General features: G+C 40.5%; 1 protein-coding gene across 1 annotated transcript in view; it reads right to left on the reverse strand.

Moving 5' to 3' along the window:
* The window catches only part of SMYD3 (SET and MYND domain containing 3), a 754642-nt gene that overhangs the window by 546368 nt on the left and 185543 nt on the right, over positions 1–22731 (reverse strand). The window contains exon 5 of the mRNA XM_047754787.1: positions 22539–22675. Within this exon, the coding sequence (XP_047610743.1) occupies positions 22539–22675 (137 nt within the window). The remainder of the gene's footprint in view (positions 1–22538; positions 22676–22731) is intronic.

Here is a 22731-nt window from a genome sequence, read left to right on the forward strand (position 1 = left end):
AAGTTTAATATTGTGAAACGATGCTTTCCAGAGGACTGACTAAAGCAAATGATTGCTAAGGTGCTTTTGACTTCCTTCTTCTTTGTCCTAAATACTTTCATTACAGAACATAACACAATAGCAAGTTTGCAAAATCCTGAGGCACCATGACTCCTAGCTGTTCATGAAATACTTTAAAACACACTGGCTAATTTTTAAGCCAACGAACTAACATACCGACTTAGCTAGAAGTAATTCTGAGTTCAAATATAGGGGAGGTGAGGGATTTGCTTTCTAAGAATAAAAAAGAATAACTCAGCTTTTCATTAGAGGCAATACATCCTGAGAAACAACTTTTGGTAATAACACCAAAAGCCTAATTCACTCAATTTCTATTCTACAGTAAAACATAAGAGTCTTCCCACTTTTAGTCCACACAAAACATGAAAAGAGCACTAGTGATTTCTTTCTTTTTCTTTTTTTCAGGGCTGCACCCGTGGCACATGGAGGTTCCGAGTTCAGGGTCCAATTGGAGCTGTAGCAGCCAGCCTACGCCACAGCCACAGCAACTGGGGATCCAAGCTGCGTCTGTGACCTACACCACAGCTCATGGTGACGCCGGATTCTTAACCCACTGAGCGAGGCCAGAGATCAAACCTGTGTCCTCATGGTTCCTAGTCGGATTCGTTTCTGCTGCACCATGACAGGAACTCCACTAGTGAATTTCTAATCGCAAAATGCAATACTGAATTTATTCCCCCTTAATGTCTCTGCACTTTCATACCTATTGGCCACCTCCTTTTTGAAACTGTCTTCTTAAAATTCCTCTTGCAGCTCAGGGGCTTAAGAGCCCAACCTAGTGTCCATGAGGATGTGGGTCCAATCCCTAGCCTGGCCCAAGAGATTAAGGATCCGGGGTTGCTGTGCCTGTGGCACAGGCTGGCAGCTGCAGCTCCCATTAGACCCCTAGCCTGGGGACTTCCCTATGACACAGGTGAGGGAGGGAGGGGGGGGGGCCTTCTTTCATGGATCCCAAACATCCTGAGATCATCAAGACTCCTGAGATACCCAGGCTACTCTTTCTCTTCGTGTCTTTAAAGGATCCTTCTCAGTTTATTTTGAAAAGTAGAAAGCAAAAAGCAAAATAAACGAAAGTCTACAGCCAAATTTCCCACCTGAAAAATTGTTATCATGAATTAGAGGGTTCCACCAGGATCAGGAAGAGCAAGTGGCAGAGGAAGGGCACACATAGGGAAGTGAGACTCAATGGTACAAACGTCAAAGCAAACCAAAAATAGCCAGATCCATTAAGCTTGCATTGCTTCTTCCTATGACATCCAGAGTCAGCAGTCTAATTCTCAGTCCCAGGGTCCACATTGTCCTACATAGAACAGTGGCTATTAATTTTGAGGATATCAAAATTGACTCTTCCACCTACAATACCCTTCATTAAAGGCGCCAATCAAACAATCTCCTCACACCAAATCTCCATGTCCAGAGCACCTATGATATACAGAGTGTGGCATGCAAAATTTTTAAAAAAGAAGATTAAGGCATAGTCCTGCTTTCTAGGAACTTTCCATACAATTATATTTCGTTATTTATACACTTCTTCTATGTTTCCTACCAGATGAGGCAGAAACTGAGTCTTAATTAGCCTTCTTTTTCCACATACTGCTGCAGACAGAGTCAGTACAAACGTATTAAGCTGGTTCTTTCTGACCTAAAACATCCAAACAAGGATCCCACTGCTTTGTTTTGACCCTATTTCTCTACTTCTCCAATATGTTCTAGAAATAAAAGGAGTTTAGGAATGACAAGTGAAACCAACTTTTCCCCACCTCGTGACTGCCACTACATAATACTAACGACCCTAGTGACATGCAAAGCTGAGGAAAGAGCTTAGTCCCAGAAGAATGTCCTCCTAGCCAACGACACCAGCAATCCTAGCAAAACAGCCAACCATGATGACAAATCTAAACAATAGCATATGATACTTCAGAGGAAGAATGGTTCACATTTAAAATTTATGATTGCACAAAGGCACTCTAGAATTTTATGTTCAATGTACTGAATCAAAAGCAGCTGTTAGACAAAGAACGATTAAAGGACTTCAATGTGCAAGAATTAATCACATTTTCTTATTATCGGAAGTCTGCTGTCCCTGAAAATGAAGATGGACAAGGAAGGACTGCAATGTCAACATTCTAAAGATAGTATCAAAATAAGCACCCCAACTAGTATTCATCTGCAAAAATGTAAAATCACTTCCTGGCCTAAGATTTTAAAAACTTAATTACACTAAAAGGCTTTCAAAACATTCATTCCATATCAATAAAATTAATCAAGGTTATTACATAAAAGAACATCAAAGGTATTTCTAAAATCAATTAACTGTTTTTAAACTGTTCCAAAATATTTAGCGTTAAAAAACATTTGGCCTATACTCTCTTCACGAGCTCTCTCTCTCTCTCTCTTTTTTTTTTTTTTTTTTTTTTTTTGCTTTTTACGGCCATACCGTGGCATATGGAGGTTCCTAGGCTAAGGCTCAAATCAGAGCTGCAGCTGCTGGCCTACACCACAGTCACAGCAACGCCAGATCCGAGCCACGTCTGTGACCTACACCACAGCTCACAGCAAAGTCAGATCCTTAACCCACTGAGTGAGGCCAGGGATCGAACCCACAACTTCATGGTTCCTAGTCAGATTGGTGTCTGCTGCACCACGATGGGAATTCCTCAAGGGCTTTCCATTTCACAGAATAGGCTCAAATTCCAGGAAACATGCTATCATATTATGAAATGAATGGAAAAGTCGAAGTGTGAAAACTACATGCAGATAAAAACATCAGAACAAGCACTTGGATTGTTATACTCCTTCAGTCAAGTACCAGTACAGTGATCTGGCCAGTTTATCACAAAAGGCGACAGAACAGCCAAAATCTCCACTATGTTAACTAGATCAGACTTGAATTGAATGGCTGCATGAGGAGCAATGAATAACACCGTATTTCCTCTACTGAACAGGTAGAACGTTTCAGGATTCTATTGTGTCTCTCATGCTCTGGGTCTACTGTGGTCCTGAAAACCTGCTAATGTTATTAGGCTTTGAAATTCCATTTAGAGGAGAATAAGCTGGACTGTGGAATAGGTATTTTACACAGACATGTTCCCAGGGACACTAATCAGGTTTTGGAAAAGAGGAAGCCAGCCACTCGCTGAGCGGCATCATGGCCAAAAGATTTTAAAAGCCAATTCCATAGCACTCTTTCCATGAAGTACAATTCAGCAAAGCAGATCCCAACCAATTCTAGAAATATAAGGGCAAATGGGCCCCCAGAATTTGGTAAAGTCCATTAAGGAAACAGCTGGTCCTTGCAAAAGAAATAAAAAAGGCTGATTTAACCACAAATGTGCCCTGATTTAGGGAAAACTAGAAGCATGTGGAAATACAGTTTTTTAAAATAGAGCAATGAGCTTACCAAAATAAATCTTCCTGCACAAAAAGATTCAGGACACTGTTAATCTCCAAATTTTCCTGCTTTATATAACTTAATTTCTGGTGGAAATTAAATTCACAAACAAGATTTTCAAGAAAAAAATATACCATACATCATTTCATCCCTATCTTTATCATTTTGTTATAATGACCATTATGATTCGTAACTTGGTAATTTTTTAAGATCTGCTTTTTCAAAAACCATGCCTCCTTTGATTCTTCATAGAGGATCAGAATGAAAAGGGATAAAACGACCTAAAAAGGAAGAATGACATGAATAGACTGGGAGGAAAGGTTTTTTTCTGGATGTGAGATGCTGCCATTCATCTCCAGCAGCCGTTCAATCCTGATGGACTGGAGCCTTTGCTTGTGATAAACTGGCCAACTCATGACAGCAGCTCCTGGCTGGAGGGATAAAATAAGATATGACTGCTCTTATTTTTTTTATCCACTTATATTTAATATTTCTATTTTCTCATTCTTGTCCTAATGGGATGTGTCCAAGGAAGTTGAAAGACACTTCCTAGAAAAGGGGGAATTTGAAGTGAATCTTGAAAAACGAAAATGAATTTGCCTAATTTGGAATTAGGAAAGGAATCTTGGTTGTTAGAGAAAACAACAAATGGCACGAATTTAGAGTATGAGTTCCCTTCATGACTCAGAGGTAACGAACCTAACTAGTATCCATGAAGACTCGGGTTCGATCCCTGTCTCGCTCAGTGGATTAAGGATCTAGCACTGCCATGAGCTGTGGTGTAGGTCGCAGACATGGCTTGGATCCTGTGTTGCTGTGGCTGTGGTGTAGGCCAGTGGCTACAGCTCTGATTCGACCCCTAGCCTGGGAACCTCCATATGTTGCTGGTGTGGCCCTAAAAAGCAAAAAAGAAAAAAATGAAAAAGAAAGAAAGAATTCAGAGTACTATGACTCCTACTCAACTAATGCTGATAACTATTAGAAATATATGTGAATTATCACACCCACTGAGCCGCTATATTATTGCATATTTGAAACCATGAAATTGTTTTCAAAGGAACTTTCAAACACCAAAATCAGTGAAGTCTAAACCTCTGCCATGTAGAAAATACCCTTCTATCCCAATAAACTGAAAGGGCTGTAACTATGGAGCACAATGCCTTGCTTCCACAAAATACAAAGGACTTCGCAAGCTTCTCTAAGGAGTCAGAAGGGACAACGATCATCCAAACATCACTGATACGAGGAAAATATTTTCAGTATTAAAAAAAGTATGTTTAGCAGAGTTCCCACTGTGGCTCAGGGGAAACAAATCCAACTAGGAACCATGAGGTTGCGGGTTCCATCCCTGGCCTTGCTCAGTGGGTGAAGGATCCAGTGTTGCCATGAGCTGTGGTGTAGGTTGCAGATGCTGCTCAGATCCTGTGTTGCTGTGGCTGTGGTGTAGCCCGGCAGCTGCAGCTCTGATTCGACCCCCAGCCTGGGAACCTCCATATGCCGAAAATGCGGCCCTCAAAAGCCCCCCCCCCCCAAAAAAAAGTATATTTACCAATTATCATTGCTCTAAAGAAAAGCTAGAAGCCCACCTGACAACCATTAACAAACACACAGAGATAGCCTCTAGGGATGGATTTCCAAAATCCCATCACACCCCGTAATTCTCTAATGAACAAACCCAGCATTGTTCACAGGGCAGAAGGCCACTCACTGTTGCTGGTGATTAGTATTCAAAGCTAAACGTCCTCTGTCAAACCAAATGACTTATAGGTGGAAGCACACTACCTTAGGATCCAAAGGAGCGCAATGATTTCCACCTCCTTGCCTGCACGTTACACACACACACACACACACACACACACACACACACACACACACACAGCAGCACAGCAGCCATAACCAGGCTTTGCTGATTTGTCACACTGGCTTTGATAACCTCTCCTTGTGTGTGTTCATATACACAGGCAGCTTTACAAATTGGCTCAAAAGTACCTTAGACTGCCAAAGATAATTCCCTATCCAGAGCACAGAGTTGCCCTGCCTACATGTGTTTTCTACTGTCATGGCAACAGTGCTCAGATAGCATCAAGCTTTAGAAGTGTGAAGAAACAAATGTGAAGGAGGAAATGCAAAATTCAAGTGACAATATAATAATGTAAAGGAGTGAAAGCAGCATTGACTAAAATCCCTGCAACTTACTGGTAAACATGCAAGTGTTAGGAAAATGGTTACACCCCTCCAGTTGCCTTCTATGCAGGCAGTTATCTGGCTCCAAGAAAGCAGCATGCAATAAGGCCCATAGAGCCCTCAAATGCCATAGTTTAAAACCTTGATTTTATACAATAGGTAGGAGGAAATCCGCATTTTAAAGCAGGGATACACATTATACATATATACATAAAACCTCGAATGGCAGTGTTAAAAAATAGGTTAGGAGTTCCCGTCGTGGCGCAATGGTTAACGAATCCGACTAGGAACCATGAGGTTGCGGGTTCGGTCCCTGCCCTTGCTCAGTGGGTTAACGATCCGGTGTTGCCGCGAGCTGTGGTGTAGGTTGCAGACGCGGCTCAGATCTGGTGTTGCTGTGGCTGTGGCGTAGGCTGGTGGCTACAGCTCCGATTCGACCCCTAGCCTGGGAACCTCCATATGCCGCAGGAGCAGCCCAAGAAATAGCAAAAAGCCAAAAAAAAAAAAAAAAGGTTAAAATCCAGAGATACGAGAGACAAAAAGATTAAAGCTACATAGACAAGATTAAACAAAACAAAACAAAAAACACTTTCACTAGGTCCTTGGTAAAAAACATATAAAAAGAAAAGAACAGAGTTAAAGAGATATTTCAAAAGCTGCAGTAGCTGGACATATAGAAGGAAAGAAAAGAAGAAGAAAAAGAAGGGAAGACAGGGGAATATTGAGAGGCACCCATGCCTGTGGTTTCTGGTGGGGCTGACTCAGGAGACCGCTGTGCCAAGAGAAAAGACACTGAAGCTGCACATCTGATTGAGAATAAGACAGGAGTCTAAGTATTGTTCACGAGGACTCTGAAGTTAAAACAGATCATGCAAGTGGGGATTTTTATTAAGTAGAAAATATGAGGTTGGAGGTCAGAGGAAATGGCAAGGCTCAGCAAGCCACACGATGGCACTGGAGGGCTGGTCCCTCAGCAGACAAAAAGACAACCAGGGAATGACAATTGTTTATAAACAAAATGGTAAAAGAGAATCAGGGTGAGAATCAGGGGCAGATCATGCCACAGAAGGCAACTTAAATATTTCTAAAATTTGGATAATATCATACCTTAAGAGCTGCATGCTTGAGATTTAAATGGGTATTGGTCTATGGAATTTGGGACAAATGGAAAAACACTATCACCAAAGCCTTCCGAAGCACCAAAACGACACACTTTACCCATTTTTTTTTTTTTTTGGCTGCCCCGTGGCACATGGAGTTCCTGGGCCAGGGATCAGGTCCAAGCCACAGTCTGCACCTAAGCCAAAGTTATGGCAGTGCCAGTTCCTTAACCCAGTGTCCAAGGTCGGAGACAGAACCTGCAACCCAGTGTCCCCAAGATGCCACTGATCCCGTTGCGCTAGAGCAGGAACTCCTATCTTAACAACTTGCACTCTAAACTTGAAACACCAAGAGCACCTGAAAGGCTGCGAAGGATGACACAGGCCCCAGGACATCAACCAGCAATTCTCATGGGACTCTTCAAATGCTGAGTGGCCCTCTTATTTCAATAAAATACTGCTACTCATAGAGGGGGCAGGGGAAGAAGGGTAGGAGAGAAAGCGCTATAAAAGGTATTTTTAATTGTGTTCCTAATTCAGCTGATCCTAATGAAAGAGCTCTGCATGAACAGTGCCGTGATAAATCTTTTCCTACAGCATTAAAACTAAATCGAAATGTTAATTATAACTTGAAATAGTGCCCGTGGAGTTCCCATCGTGGCGCAGTGGTTAACGAATCCGACTAGGAACCATGAGGTTGCGGGTTTGATCCCTGGCCTTGCTCAGTGGGTTAACGATCCGGCGTTGCCGTGAGCTGTGGTGCAGGTTGCAGACGCGGCTCAGATCCCGAGTTGCTGTGGCTCTGGCGTGGGCTGGCAGCTACAGCTCCGATTAGACCCCTAGCCTGGGAACCTCCATATGCCGCGGGAGCAGCCCAAGAAAAGGCAAAAAGACAAAAAAAAAAGAAAAAGAAATAGTGCCCGCAATTGCCAAGTCTGGTCCCACATACTTCCAATACATTTACTTGATAAGTATTTGTTCAAAAATCATATTTCTAAATTTTTACACGGCCATATGCAGCAATATGGATGGACCTAGAGGTTTTCATACTAAGACAGAGAAAGGCAAAAATCATCTGATATCACTTACATGTGGAATCTAATACAAAATGACGCAAAAGAACTTGTTTATAAAATAAAAGCAAACTCACAGATTTCAAAATTAAATTTATGGTTACCAAAGGGGAAACAGCGGGGGTGGAGGGATAAACTGGGGGGAAAGGACTGGAATATACACACTGTTATGTATAGAACAGATACCTGGAGAGAACCTACTATGTAGCACAGGGAACTCTTCTCAATATTCTGTAAATTACCTATACGGGGAAAAAAGAATCACTTTGCTGTACACCTGAATAATCCAACAATGTCAGCAATACTACAATAAAATTTAAAATAAATAATGGAATAAATCAATTATTTGCCTATATCATTACTATCAGGTATACATTTTGATATATAACAAAAATAGGTGCCGAAGAAGCCAGAGAGAATTTTCTTCTATATTACACATGTCTTCTATTGCACTATAAAATGTTTTAATCTGTAAACACAAAGGTTTATAGAATTGCAAGAAAAAAAAATGTCCAATAATGGCTTGAAAGCAGGACAGAACCCAGTGAGGGCTCTTGAATAATTAATGTTTTAATATTCAAGCACTTCAAGGTTGTGGAATCTAGATTTCAAAAAAGAGCTCAACTCCATGCCAATTCCATTTTAATTATCTTTATTTTCACAGAGGTGTGGGAGCACCAACTCAGAAATATTGGATATGAAAACCCCACCCTCCTCCCACCCACCCTACCAGCACTTAGATTTGAATACAAGAAGGAGAGAGCTGTATAAGCCACGATGCCCCGCCCCGTATGAAAATAGCAGGGATCGTAAGTAAATAATTTAAAGCTTCGCCTATAGCAGTAATTCAGTATTATTGACAGAAATCTTACCAAACACATATCCTCACTTCTTTCACCCTGGATTTTGCTCCCAAGGCTCACAAGAGTTCATAATTAGAGCTTTAACACAGAACTAACATAAGACAGGACGCAGTATTGTGGAATGAGGAAAATCTGAAAGCATGATAGGTCAAAGCTCTGGCTCCTTTATTTAAGAACAATGTGACTTGGGAGTTCCCGTCGTGGCGCAGTGGTTAATGCATCCGACTAGGAACCATGAGGTTGCAGGTTCCATCCCTGCCCTTGCTCAGTGGGTTAAGGATCCAGCGTTGCCGCGAGCTGTGGTGTAGGTTGCAGAGGAGGCTCGGATCCCGCGTTGCTGTGGCTCTGGCGTAGGCTGGGGGCTGCAGCTCCGATTCAACCCCTAGCCTGGGAACCTCCATATGTCTCGGGAGCAGCCCAAAGAAAATAGCAAAAAAGACAAAAAAAAAAAAAGAACAATGTGACTTTAAGCATTCCATCATCTGCAAAAGGAACAATAACAACCATAACTTAGGTTTTTGTAATAAACGTGATTATATTTGTTAAAGTACTTTATAGAGAAAGTTCCCACTGCAGTGCAGTGGGTTAAGGATCCAGTGTTGTCTCTGCAGTGGCTCAGATCACTGCTGAGGTGCAGATTCGATCCTTGGCAGGGGGCGGCGGATTAATGATCTGGAGTTGCGGCAGCTGTGGCATAGGTTGCAGCCGTGGCTCAGATTCAATCCCTGGCCTGGGAACTTCCATAGGTTGGGGGCGCGCTCAAAAGAAATAATAATAATAAAGTACTTTGTAGAGTAAAACAAATTAAAATAAAAAGTTAAATCAGGTGAATGAGCAGTAAGCATCCCTCAAGTGTCCCTTGATCTATTAATGGAAGACAAAGATCAATGGTTAATACCCAGTGGCTTCCCAGTAAGTATGGGAACAGAAAACGAGGAATACAAGAAAAATTCACAGACGTTCAAGTATATAATACAGCAGTTCTGTTCATAACTGAGTTATCTGAAGGGAATGTATCCAGATGGTTTAGAAAGACACCATTATTAAACACAGCCATTCGGAGAGTCTGAGATTGAAGCTCATCATTAGAGAGACAATCAAATTGAGATTCAAATGCTATAAGAATAATCTCACAGGATAACTTTCCTAATTTTCTGCCTTTAAACCAATCATCTTCAATATAAGGAGGGGGGGGTCGCAGGAAATGGGTAGATACTGGTCAAAGGGTACATACTTCCAGCTATAAGATGAAGAAGTTCTGGGAATCTATTGGCTAGATGTTGATTATAGCTGATAATACTGTGTATTTAAAAATTGTCACGTGGGTAGATCTTAAATATTTTCATTACAAAAAGAAGTGGCAATTACGTGGCATGCCGGAGGTGTTCCCTAACAGAATCATTCTGCAATATATGAGTATATCAAATCGAGACCTTGTACATATTAAACTTAAATAATGTTATATGCCAATTACATCTCAATAAAACTGGAAACATATATATATAAGGAATAGATATTGCTGAAAAGTGATTTGTAATGTTAACTTCTGTTCACTCTATTACATTTTTACTTCAACTCAGAAGCTAGTTCTTGAGCGCTTAGGCAGCAACTAGGAGAAAGAGCATTTGACTGAGCTCAAAAGACCTAAATTTTAGCATCCATCCCATCGCTCGGTGACTATGTATTAACCTTCTCTGAGTCATAACTGATGTATCGTGGAAAGAGGGAGAGCAGAGGAAGCAGGAAGGCTATGGAACTGGACAGTTTCATGATCTTTTCAGGCCTAAAATTGTAAGGTTCTACGATGCTTAAGGAAGGAACTGGGTAACATGACTCCTGTTCTCACAAAGCTTACGGTCTAACTGGGAATGCAGGAAATGAAGACACAGAGCTAACGAGGAGAGAATCTTCACAGTTGCCAAATGATTGGCAGAGAAAATACCAGTGACTGCTGATTTTACAACAAGGAAGGATCAATCCGAATTGAGTGGATTTCACCAAAGACTTGAACTGAAATGTTACGAATAAGGAGGACCTGGATAGAGAGGATGGAGGAAGATAAGACTGCATTCTTCCATGCAGTACCATGAATGTGATGAACTCAAACACCACTTCACGTATCATCGAACCCTACCTTATTCACAGAGATAACACTTCCTGACACGTGCTTCTTATGGGGAATGAAACTCTTCTTCTTTGACAGGAAGCTCCAACCTACGCCAAGGACAGCCTCATACATCCCTGGACCACTCTAAAGAGCACTCTATTTGCTCTTTCACATACTGGACCACAGTCAGCTTGCCTAACAAGATAGGGCTTTCCATCCTTCCTCTGTCACACATTACAAAAAACCACTTATCTAAATGTGTCTCCTAAAATATGTAATACCAGTTACTGAAAATAAAAAATTTAATGAATATTGACCCGTTCAGAGTGAAGTTGGGCTATTTTCTCTCTTGATCAGGACAACTTTTTTTTTTGGATGTGCCCATGGTGTATAAAAGTTTCCAGGACAGGGACTGAACCAGTGCCACAGTTGTAACCAGAGTCACAGGAGTGACAATGCCAGGTCCTTAACCCGGTAAGCAACCAGGGAACTTCCAAGCCACAATTTTTTCATCTGACTTAGACAAGTCATCCCCAAATTCACCTGCTTACCTTTAAATGTAGCAAGTCACTTTATTTGCCACATCAAATAGCAGCGTTTAATTTCTGCCATCAAATTAAATTAGTTTCTGCCACAGAAACTATCACTCTGTTTCTGCCTGTTACAAAATTAAAAGACCAGTTTATCACAAATTTTCATTACTGTTATACACTTATTGTTGTTGTTGTTGGCAAGAAGTACATTTATTAGGATAGGATGCTTGTGACAGATGCAAGTGGGCATCTGTGATACTCTTAAAACATTTTTTTTTGGTCCCATGAGAGGTCCTTCTTTTTCTTTTTCTTTTTTTTTTTTGGTCTTTTTGCCTTTTCTAGGGCCGATCCTGGGGCATATGGAGATTCCCAGACTAGAAGTCTAATCGGAGCTGTAGCCGCCAGCCTATGCCACAGCCACAGCAACGTGGGATCCGAGCCATGTCTTCGACCTACACCATAGCTCACGGCAACACCAGATCCTTAACCCACTGAGTGAGGCCAGGGATCGAACCCGAAACCTCATAGTTCCTAGTAAGATTCGTTAACCACTGAGCCACAAACAGAACTCCAAGAGGTCCTTCTCCTTCTTTACAGAAACAATCAAATCACAGTGTAAAGACTGAAGGCAATATCCATAATCTAAGAAAAAGATCTGAAGAATCAAAAAATTTCTGAACTTGAATTATATAATCAAAATAATTCCACTTGAAAATTATGTCTTTACAGTTCATTTCAATGGAAAATAACAAAATATAACACCTATAGTTAAAGAAATCAAAAGCAACAAACTAAGAATGATAGTTTAAGTATACATTTTTTCTATTTACGAATTTTATTTTGGGGGTTTTTGCTGTGGCGCAACGAGATCATCGGCATCTCTGAAGCACTGGGACATGTGTTCAATTTCCCGCCCAGCACAGTGGGTTAAGGATCTGGTGTTGCCACAGCTGCAGCATAGACTGGATCTAATCCCTAGCCGGGGAACTCCATATGCTCAGGGGCAGCCAAAAAAAAGAAAAGGAAAAAAAAAGTATTCCTGGAATCCCCTGGTGACTCATTGTTAAGGATCTAGCATTGTCACTGCTGTAATTGGGTCATAACTATAGCACAAGTTCAATCCCTGGCCCAGGACACTTCCACATGCCATGGAGGTGACCAAAAAAAAAAAACAAAAACAAAAACAAAGAATTTTATTTCTTTCTAATCCTTCTTGGTGAAATACTACATCTCTCCTACTAAATTACTGAATTATTTTAAAGTTATTGAATCAGGAGTACCCGTCGTGGCTCAGTGGTTAATGCATCCGACTAGCAACCATGAGGTTACAGGTTCGATTCCTGGCCTTGCTCAGTGGGTTAAGGATCCAGCGTTGCCGTGAGCTGTGGTGTAGGTTGCAGATGCAGCTCAGATCCTATGTTGCTATGGCTCTGGTGTACGCCAGCAGCTATAGCTCTGATTAGACCCCCAGCCTGGGACCTCCATATGCTGTGGGTGCAGCCCTAGAAAAGACAAAAAAAAAAAAAGTTATTGAATCAAATTTTCTTGGTTTAAAAAATAATAAATTCAAAAGACAATTTTTGTGTGCTTACAACTATGACTGGCAATACACAACTGTAGAACCAATAGCTTGTTAGAAAGTAACAGATAACTATTTCCTATCTTTTTTAATTAGAGGATTTTTTGATAGCATATTCTCTCTCCTACTGCGCACACACACACAAATTTTGGCTTACAAAAAATAATTTAAGGGTCGGCAAGCAATGGCCTATGGAGCAAATCTAATCCACCACCTGTTTTTGCACAGCCTGCAAGCTCAGAATGTTTTCTTACATTTTTAAACAGTTGAAGGAAAATAAAAAGAAGACTATTTGCGTATAAGTGAAAATTATATGAAAAGCAATGTTCTGTGTCCATAAATAAAGTTTTATTGGAACACACCCATGCCCGTTCACTTATATATTATCCAGGGATGCTTTCCACTATAATGGAAGAGTTAAGGAGTTGCCATGGAGACCATCAGCAACCCTCTCACTGTGCATTACAAATCACCAGTAATAATTCACTTCTGCCTCTTGGCCTACAAAGCCTAAAATATTTACCATGTGGGCTCTCACAGAAAAGGTTTGCTGAACTCTGGAATAATTAACGTGATGATTTGTCATTTCCTAAAGAATTTAGGATAATGGCAGCTTCTGAGATTCTGAGCTATCAAATAACTCACCGAACTGCTTACATTTTTACCACAATAAAGAATCCTTTTTACCTAGTCTTGTATATTTTTAGTAATGTAATAATTATTAAATGTATTTAACAAAGTATACTTCATAAAGCAAAAAAGGTACAGTTTTTCCACACATTAACAATTAAATACTTACTGTAAAACATGAAGATTTCCAGGGACTCAAAATAAATAAAATGTAATTCCCAGCCCTAGGAAAGTCACACTCTAGTAGGGAGACACAGAACTCTAGTAAAGGTTTTTCCACTAAAGGGAAGGCCAAGCCAATGAAGGTAACCTCTGCCATTTCCCAGTGACATACTGTCATTTTAAAAATATTACCTCTATATGAATTAATGGCAAGTTATACACTCAAATAGACAAGGCAACAAGGCTTGGCAAACACGTTTATGCCTCAATAGTTTTAAATAAAGCATTAGTCTTGTATATATAATTAACCTTGACCATCAGAGGTATAAGTAAAAACGCTGATTAAGAATTTACTAATTATCCTTCTGAACTTCAGAAGTTAGCTGGCATCTGGTTCTTAACTATGATAAACATATACCAACTCATCACAGGTTATTTACACATAAATGAAGAGAAATCTTAACTGACGGTTCAAAATGAAGAATATAAGAGATAAATAGCATCATTAAAAACACATGAATTGTTTTGTTTTGAAATCCCAAGTGTCCTACAAAAGCCGCTTTACATGGAGGAACATTTTTGAGAATAATTGTCTCTTGAATCTGTTCAGAGATTCGATGTATTGTAAAACACAGAAATCATAAATGCATCTACATTTCATAATGAGAATGCCAGGGTCCGCATGCAATGAAGTTTCTTGGCGATTTGCCTGCTTTACTTAAAACCAGAAGAAAAGTGTAATCCCAATAACTAAGTCTTCTAGCAGCTGTTCTGAGCAGACAAGAGAGATGTCTCATCTAGCTCCTACTTCCAGATGTATAGCTACTTGCACACCAGTGACTGGAGGTTAGCAATCCCGGTGTGTCTGCTGGTTTTTAGTATTAAATATTTAATGGCGCGCATTTTTTCCTTAATGGAATCCAGGCACATCTGATCAGTCACTGGGATCATTTAGTAATGCAGTCAAAGTTATCATTCTGCCATTTCACATAAACTTTGTAATTAGGTAATTCATCACTTTATTAATTCAAAAGATTGCTTTCTTTACTACTTTACAGCCTGCTACAGTAGCGACACCCAACTGAGCCGATCGACAAAAAGGCTCTAAAACTTGGTCTTATATGAACTTGAAACCCTCAAGTGGTAAACACACACACACACACACACACACACACACACACTCTTGACCTTTCAAAACAACAGAGCTAATGATATTCTTCCCACAAATTGGCCTACCAGCATTAGTAAAGTAATAAAGCACCAGCTCATCCAGAATGAGAGGGCTAACCAAAGAAAAAATTTAAGATAAAAAATTGAACATAGCATGAACAAATCTGTTCTTGCTTTTTCTCGAAGCATTCGTCGGCAAATAGAAACACCCAAAAAAGGTTATTTAGCAATTTTTTCCTCTATGCTGACTTATATACTTTACTAAAATTATGAGGTTATGGAAGAATATCATGTAGACTATTTATTAACACTTTAATGGCACATATCAGGCAAATCAAAGTATAAAATCTTCAATATAAGATCGCTTGTGTTTTGGAGTTCCCGTTGTGGCGCAGTAGTTAACGAATCCGACTAAGATCCATGAGGTTTCAGGTTCGATCCCTGGCCTTGCTCAGTGGGTTAAGGATCCAGCACTGCCATGAGCTGTGGTGTGGGTCGCAGACGCAGCTCGGATTCTGTGTTGCTATGGCTCTGGCGTAGGCCAAGTGCTACAGCTCCAATTAGACCCCTAGCCTGGGAAACTCCATATGCCATGGGAGCAGCCCTAGAAAAGTCAAAAAGACAAAAAAAAAAAAAAATATGTGTCTTATTTCTAACATTAAATTACTATCCCTTTTCATACTACAAATAAGCAAGATTCTTGTTTTAACCCATTTTCCAGTAAAAAAAAAAAATTCTCTCCCAATAAAAAAGAATTTACTAAGAATGAAACTGAATGTAGGAATTCCTGTCGTTACTCAGTGATAACGAATCCGACGAGGAACCATGAGGCTGCAGGTTTAATCCCTGGCCTCACTCAGAGGGTTAAGGATCTGGCATTGCCATGAGCTGTGGTGTAGGCCGGCAGCTGTAGCTCTGATTCAACCCCTAGCCTGAACCTCCATGTGCTGTGGGTGCAGCCCAAGAAGCAAAAAAAAAAAAAAAAGAAAGAAAAAGAAACTGAATGTAAACTTTTAAGTATCATAGCACAAAAGAAAAAAAAAAAAAAACCCTTCCAAAATCCTCACTTTCAAATCTATACAACCACAGTGTCAACTGCAAAAATTAGCTGCCACTAATAGCATTAAAAATTAAAGTTTTGGAAAGGCAAGCTCTGGAGGTCACAGATGTGCTCTAAATAATAAAAATAATGTACTACCAGGAAAATTATTATTTTGTTGGAAAGAAAAAAAGAGGGAACATCTTCTCAAACAGCCGTGAAATTTCTAATCAAAAAATTCAGTGGCAGTTGTTCAACACTACGGAGTTAAAAAGCACTCTGCAGAGCTCTGGCAGCACTAACAATGACATATGTTCTGTGGTCAGGAAGGTCACTTTGAGTCTTGCTGCTTCCAATTTAATGTCTGTTTTTGAAACACTTTATGCAACCAGTCCGTTTTCTATTTCATTGTTCAGAGCGTATCACATTCTCATCAGTCCACCAAATGCTTTTTTAGAAATGGAATTTATAAATCGAGAAAAAAATTAGTATATTTTTCTAGAACTCTGTACAATAACTGCTAAAAAATCTGCTGTATGCATAGAAAATAAGCTCAAAGCCAAGTCTATGGACATTAAGTTTAGGCTATGAATAATCATTACCAGTAATTGCCACTGTATACATAGGGGAAGAGAATAGAGAAATACTATATATTCCATGTCATTTCAGTGAATTATGACAATGACAACTAACACAACTCTTATTTAATTTGATCCTTTTAAGATGAATGGGTGAGAAAAATTTCATTCATCCCTGAAACTTGCTTTTGTATTTTCTGAGTGAAATCCCAAGGGGCTACTCGGAAATCATGGAGTTGCTATGAATGCAGGACACAGTCAATGACTTCTGTGCACAAGAGCTATGGGCGGAAACCAAGCCGGTTACTAGGGGAAAGATACTATCTGTTGTTTGCAAATTTTTTTCTCAATAAGACAGGTAATTCTCAGCATGGGATGCCAGCACTGGGCACAACTGGAAACAACCATCTGAGGCTCCGGCTTACAATCGTTTGCAGATTACACTCTTGGCTATATAACAACATAGGGAGACCTAAAACACTGAAGCTTTCCATTAGCATACAAATAAAGAGGGGAAGTAGGGGAGTCCCTGTCTTGGCTCAGTGGGAACAAACACATCTAGTATCCACGAAGATGCGGGTTCAATCCCCGGGCCCTGCTTAGTGGGTTAAGGATCTGGCGTTGCCGAGAGCTGTGGTGTGAGGTATAGATGCAGCTCGGATCCGGTGTTGCTGTGGCTGCGGTGTAGGCCGGCAGCTACAGCTCTGATTTGACCCCTAGCCTGGAAACTTCCATATGCTGAGGGTGTGGCCCTTAAAAAAAAAAGAAAAGGTGGGAAGCAGGGCCAGCAGGAGCAAAAGTTAATAACATGTGTCACACACCCTAAGTATTTTAGAGTTAATCCTCACTTTAATCTGTAGTTATTAGCATTAATCCTGTTTACAGATGAGGACACTGAGGTGGAATTTCACTTACTTGTCTGAAAAAGTGATCTAACCATCATACTCAGCCTCCCATTTTAAGGCGTCCTCTCTCTAACAATTTTCCTCTCTAATTGCAATTTTCTCACCTTTTAAAGTTTATATTCATGGTTATTACTATAGACATGCTCTGTATGTGTAGCAAATGTTTAGAACTCAACAGACTGAAGGACAGCAGTTGTCTTGCCAAGATAAATCCATTTTGAAACCTAACCAGAACTTACCTCAAAATAGAAGTGAAATGGAAAAAAAGTTGGGGGGTGGAAAGAAGGAGGGACTTATGCAGACAGAAACATATATCCTCCCTTTTCCAAACAATCTGAAAAGGAGTCAGCGGCAATGACTCTGGCCTCTATTTTGTTGTTGTTATTGTCTTTTTAGGGCCGCACGCACCCAAAGCGTATGGACGTTTCCAGGCTAGGGGTCCAGGTGGAGATTTAGCCACCAGCCTACACCGCAGCCACAGCCACGAGAATCCGAGCTACACCACAGCTCACAGCGTCTTAACCCACGGAGCGAGGCCAGGGATTGAACCTGCATCCTCGCGGATACTAGTCAGATTCATTTCCTCTGAGCCACCACGGGAATTCCTCTGGCCTCTATTTTTGAGGAACAGATGACTAATCGTGTGCCTCCAGTGTTCTCACTGACAAACATCTCCAGTGCATCTCTTACCCTTTGGCACTTTCATTACTGTCAGTGGCAACCACCACTTTCCCCACACCTGATACTTCTATTTCATTCAGCCACACCCTGAGGTAATATACAATCTAAACAAAAACAAACAAAAAAAACCTCCTATGCAAATAAAGCTTCAAGCACCAGTCTCAACTTCCACCCAACCAGATCATCACTTCGCAGCCCACTCTTTGGAAATCCTGGAGGTACCACTACCCCTGCTAGTTTTCCAGTACTACCTAAAGTATAATAAACATTTTAAGCATCATGCGTTCATTCAAACTCTTATTGCAGTTACTAAATATAACTGAAACGTATTCCACAGACAACAAGTGTCTTTTCAAATCTTCTCAATATATTTTTCTTGGCCAGGGTGGGGGTGAGGGCAGGGGTTAAAAGAGCCGGGACCTCCTCACTCCCCACAGGTATTCCTAGACCACTGTCTATAATTATTGCCCAACACCATCTTCTGAAATTCCTGCCATTAATTTGTTTCCTCTTTGATATCTTCCCCTAGCAAAGTGTTTTCTTTCTACTTAATTTTTACAGCCAGGCGAGAAATTCCTATGTGGACAGCAAACTTCTAGCATCTAAATCCCAACTGCTAATTGCTATGTGTGTGCCTGTGTGCGTGGGTGTTTATGCAGGAGTGGGAAGTAGGAAGCTAATACTGGCAATACGGAAGTGGAGAAAGAAAAGGAACACCCAGGAGTTCCCGTCGTGGCGCAATGGTTAACGAATCTGACAGGAACCATGAGGTTGCGGGTTCGGTCCCTGCCCTTGCTCAGTGGGTTAACGACCTGGCATTGCTGTGAGCTGTGGTGTAGGTTGCAGACGAGGCTCGGATCCCGAGTTGCTGTGGCTCTGGCGTAGGCGGGCAGCTACAGCTCCGATGAGACCCCTAGCCTGGGAACCTCCATACGCTGCAGGAGCAGCCCAAGAAATGGCAAAAAGACAAAAAAAAAAAAAAGAAGAAGAAAAGGAACACCTGGAAATATACCTGGGAACGCGACTACTCCACAGTCTTTGGAGTAATGAAGGGGAGCAGGATGTTTTCCAGGTAAAGTCAAATCTTAAGTGGTAGAAGCACAATTGGCACTAAGAACCCACAGGAAACATACACTATTTTTCAACAGAAAACTTCAGAGTGTTCAAAATATAAACTGCCGACTTTTAAAAATTAATTATGGTCTTCTATTAGAAAAGCCATCAGTTGAGCAGAGAAGGAAACGGGCTCTCAGGATTCAGAGCCTTCACATCCAGGCAGTGCAAGGTTGATAAACACATGCATATCCCCAGGCAAGACTTTTGACTTGCTGAGGTTCTTTGCCTCAGTAGATAATTTCCAGAGTTAGAATTAGCCACATATTTCTATAACCCAAGATCAAGAGTGGTTTGCACACAGTAGGCCTTAAAAAAAAAAAAATGCTTCATTCGATCAGTGAATGCCACTAACAAACCCAGGAGGCCAAGTGACCTGATCACAAAACACTAGTTGTAGGGAATGTCTGGAAATCCAAACAGAGGAAAAGCACATCTGTGTGAAACCCACCTGACATAAAACAGTCTTGAAAATTATCGAAGCCAGGGGATGAAAGCATGAGGGCGCGTTAGAATTGTTTCTCTACGTTTATGTTTGTTTGCAAAAAGTCCATAATCAAAACGTCAAGAAATGGGGAAAAGGGCTCTGAATTCCTTAAAACATCAGCTTAGCATGTCTCATACCTGCATAGACCCTGAATGAACATAAGTGAGTGGGAGGAAAATAAAGCATAAAACAGGATTTTCTTTATTGAGGCCGGGCCAAGCAGCTTCCTTTGAAGCATAAATTCAAAAGTTAGTGCCTTAGGTTGAGAAAAGCAGGCCAGCATGGGGCCACTCCTGCCAGTTTGTATATAAAGCAGAAGCAGGCAGAGGCAGAGCTCTCTGAAAAGCCAATCTCTTCTCTTTGATTAATTCTATGCCAAGGGAGACAGGGAAGGGGCAGTAAAAAGTGGAAAAAAAATGCCCTGTCCAGCATTCTCCATACTTCCACTGCATTTGTCAGGACACACATGCAAACTTCTAAGTTCGGTGGCTTGTTCCTGAGCTTTGCAAGCCACTGATTAGCTTAATTTAAAACTATTCTATTCTTTAAAAAAAAATGAAGGAGGGGAAGGGGAGGAAAACGATGTCTTAAAGACAAATGGATAAGCAGAAAAATCACTCTCATTTTAAAAATATATACAAAGCTTTCACGGGTAAGTACAGGAGCCACAGGTTAGTGCTGCTTCCCTCTGATGAACCTAAATTTTAAGGCAGAAATCCACATCTGAGTCCACTTCCCTCATAAATCACAAAAATGTATCTGTTTGCCTTTTGTAACAATAACAAATACAAGTATGTGGCGGGAAGGAAAGTATATTATTAAAATTGTGTCTGCTCAATCATAGTAACAGAATTTCTTCCCTACACAACAGAGGGAAAAGTTCATTGTAAAATACATGAAATTAAAATTATTTAAAAAGAAGAAAAATAAGACATTAATTCACATTTTACATTGAGACAGTATTTTTGACTAGTTGTTATGAATACTAACAACTCCTGTAATTAGCACTTGAACATTTTCCAACAACAGGAAACAGCAGGAATGAAGTTACAGTCATCATAAGGTCTATTTTTATCTTTCAGTAGGTGTTACTTTATACCGGTCTAACATGAAAAGAGTTCCTAGGCACCGTACACATAGTGCTACTATTTGTTATAATTTTCAGAAGCCTATGAAATAAACATGAGAAACTTCTCAGGTGCAGTATAAGTAACCCATATATGTCAAAATCAATTTTAAATTCTAGACAAACTAGAATGTAATGCTAAGATGACAGTATCAGAAAATCATAAGAACACACCCCCAAGTATAAAAATACATTTGAGAAAACAAGAATAAATCTGTAGTCATCACTAATCACAAATTCTTAGAAAATAAGTAGATTATAAAACATAACTTAAAAATATTCACGAGATAAATACATCATTGGATGTGTGCTTCTAAGTTGTAAAATTGATGAAATTATCCACAAATGTAAAATTTTACTCATTATTAAAATATAATCATATTTAAACAAATCCAAACACACAATATGAGAAAGTTAGGGCGGCAAACGCAGGGTAATAACGAGGGACCTTGCGGTTCCTTTGCGCCTCTTGCAAGGTTCATACCAAGAATCAACCAGTGCATTCTTTCTCCCAGGGCCTAAACAAGCCCTCAGAATCACTTCCAAAAAGATCACTTCAGGTACCCATTACCAAGAGACTATGATGAAATATTAAATTACATCTATTTTATATTCCTCATCTAAGATTTTAATAACTTGAAACACAAACCAATTTGGGAGCAATTTAGGCAATTATTTTTAAATAAGAAATGGTTATTTATATTTTCATATTATTTAGAATTCACATAATCAAGCCATGGATTCCAACACATTTTTCACTGCAAAGACAGGTGCTGAGACAGGCTGGGATGTAGAGCCTGGGAGCCTTTGCTGCAGTGAAGCGCTTGTACCTGGATAAACATCTCCTTGAGCAACCAAATACAAAGACACTCTAAGGGACGCAAAGTAGCTGAGTGCATGCATAACTGGGGACAAAGATTGAACCAGATACAAAAGAGACCAAAAACCCAACAAAAACAGGGTGCTGGGAACAAAAGTAGGGTACTGCACATGCAGGTTCACCTTGCACAAAGCACCACCAAAGGGGAGGGCAGACCAGCTAAGCCACCCTCTGGCCTGACCCCCGGACCTATGCCCACCCTCACCCGCTGTAAGAAACCAGCTCAAGCCCCCACTTAGGGAGCAAGCACGGGAAGCATTTACTTGCTGTTGTTCCGTGCTGCTGCATCAGGAGCCCAGTGAAGGCTCGCCTGAATTTCCTGTCTGGCCTCTTACCAATTTCTATTGATTAAGGAGGCCAAGAACCCTGGTCAGTAACAGTTCCATTGCTGAAACAACCACCACAGAACTAAATAAATTCAATGGCCCACTTGAATCCCTTAGTAAGAAGAAATGAAGTACGTTACTTTCTTTTTTTTTTTCTTTTTTAATTAAAAACAACTTTGGGGGCCACATTTGCAGCATATGGAAGTTCCCAGGCCAGGGATTGAACCCGTGCCACAGCAGCCACCCAAGCTACTGCAGGGACAATCCCAGGTCCTTAACCTGCTGCACCACAAGGGAACTCCCTGTGTTACATGCTTTTGAGAAAAGAAAGCACACTCTTTTGAGGGTGTGGACTGAGAGCGGACAGTGAACATGCTTGTGGTCACCGCTAACACCCTTTTCAACATAAGCAATACAGTCTCTCACTTGCTACTCATTAAGTTAAGGGAGTGATAAAGGCATGAAGGCCCTGGATTTTCACAGATCAACAACCGAATAAGGAGCAAAGGCTGATTTGTGGCATTAGTAAAGATACCAATGTTAACACTTACCTTTGCGAAGGCTTCAAAAATGTCAAAAGACGGTGGCAGCTGAGAAGCATCCTGTATTTCCTCTCTCATGAAATGCTGGAATGTCAATACAAGCTGCCTGAGGCCCTCTTTCTTCTCTTCTGTCAGTTTGTTCATATCTTTTTTTAAAGAGAAAATAAATAGCACAATCACATGGTGAACTTTCAATGGATAA

This window comes from Phacochoerus africanus, chromosome 12, assembly GCF_016906955.1.
Source record: "Phacochoerus africanus isolate WHEZ1 chromosome 12, ROS_Pafr_v1, whole genome shotgun sequence".
NCBI classification, from domain to species: domain Eukaryota; kingdom Metazoa; phylum Chordata; class Mammalia; order Artiodactyla; family Suidae; genus Phacochoerus; species Phacochoerus africanus.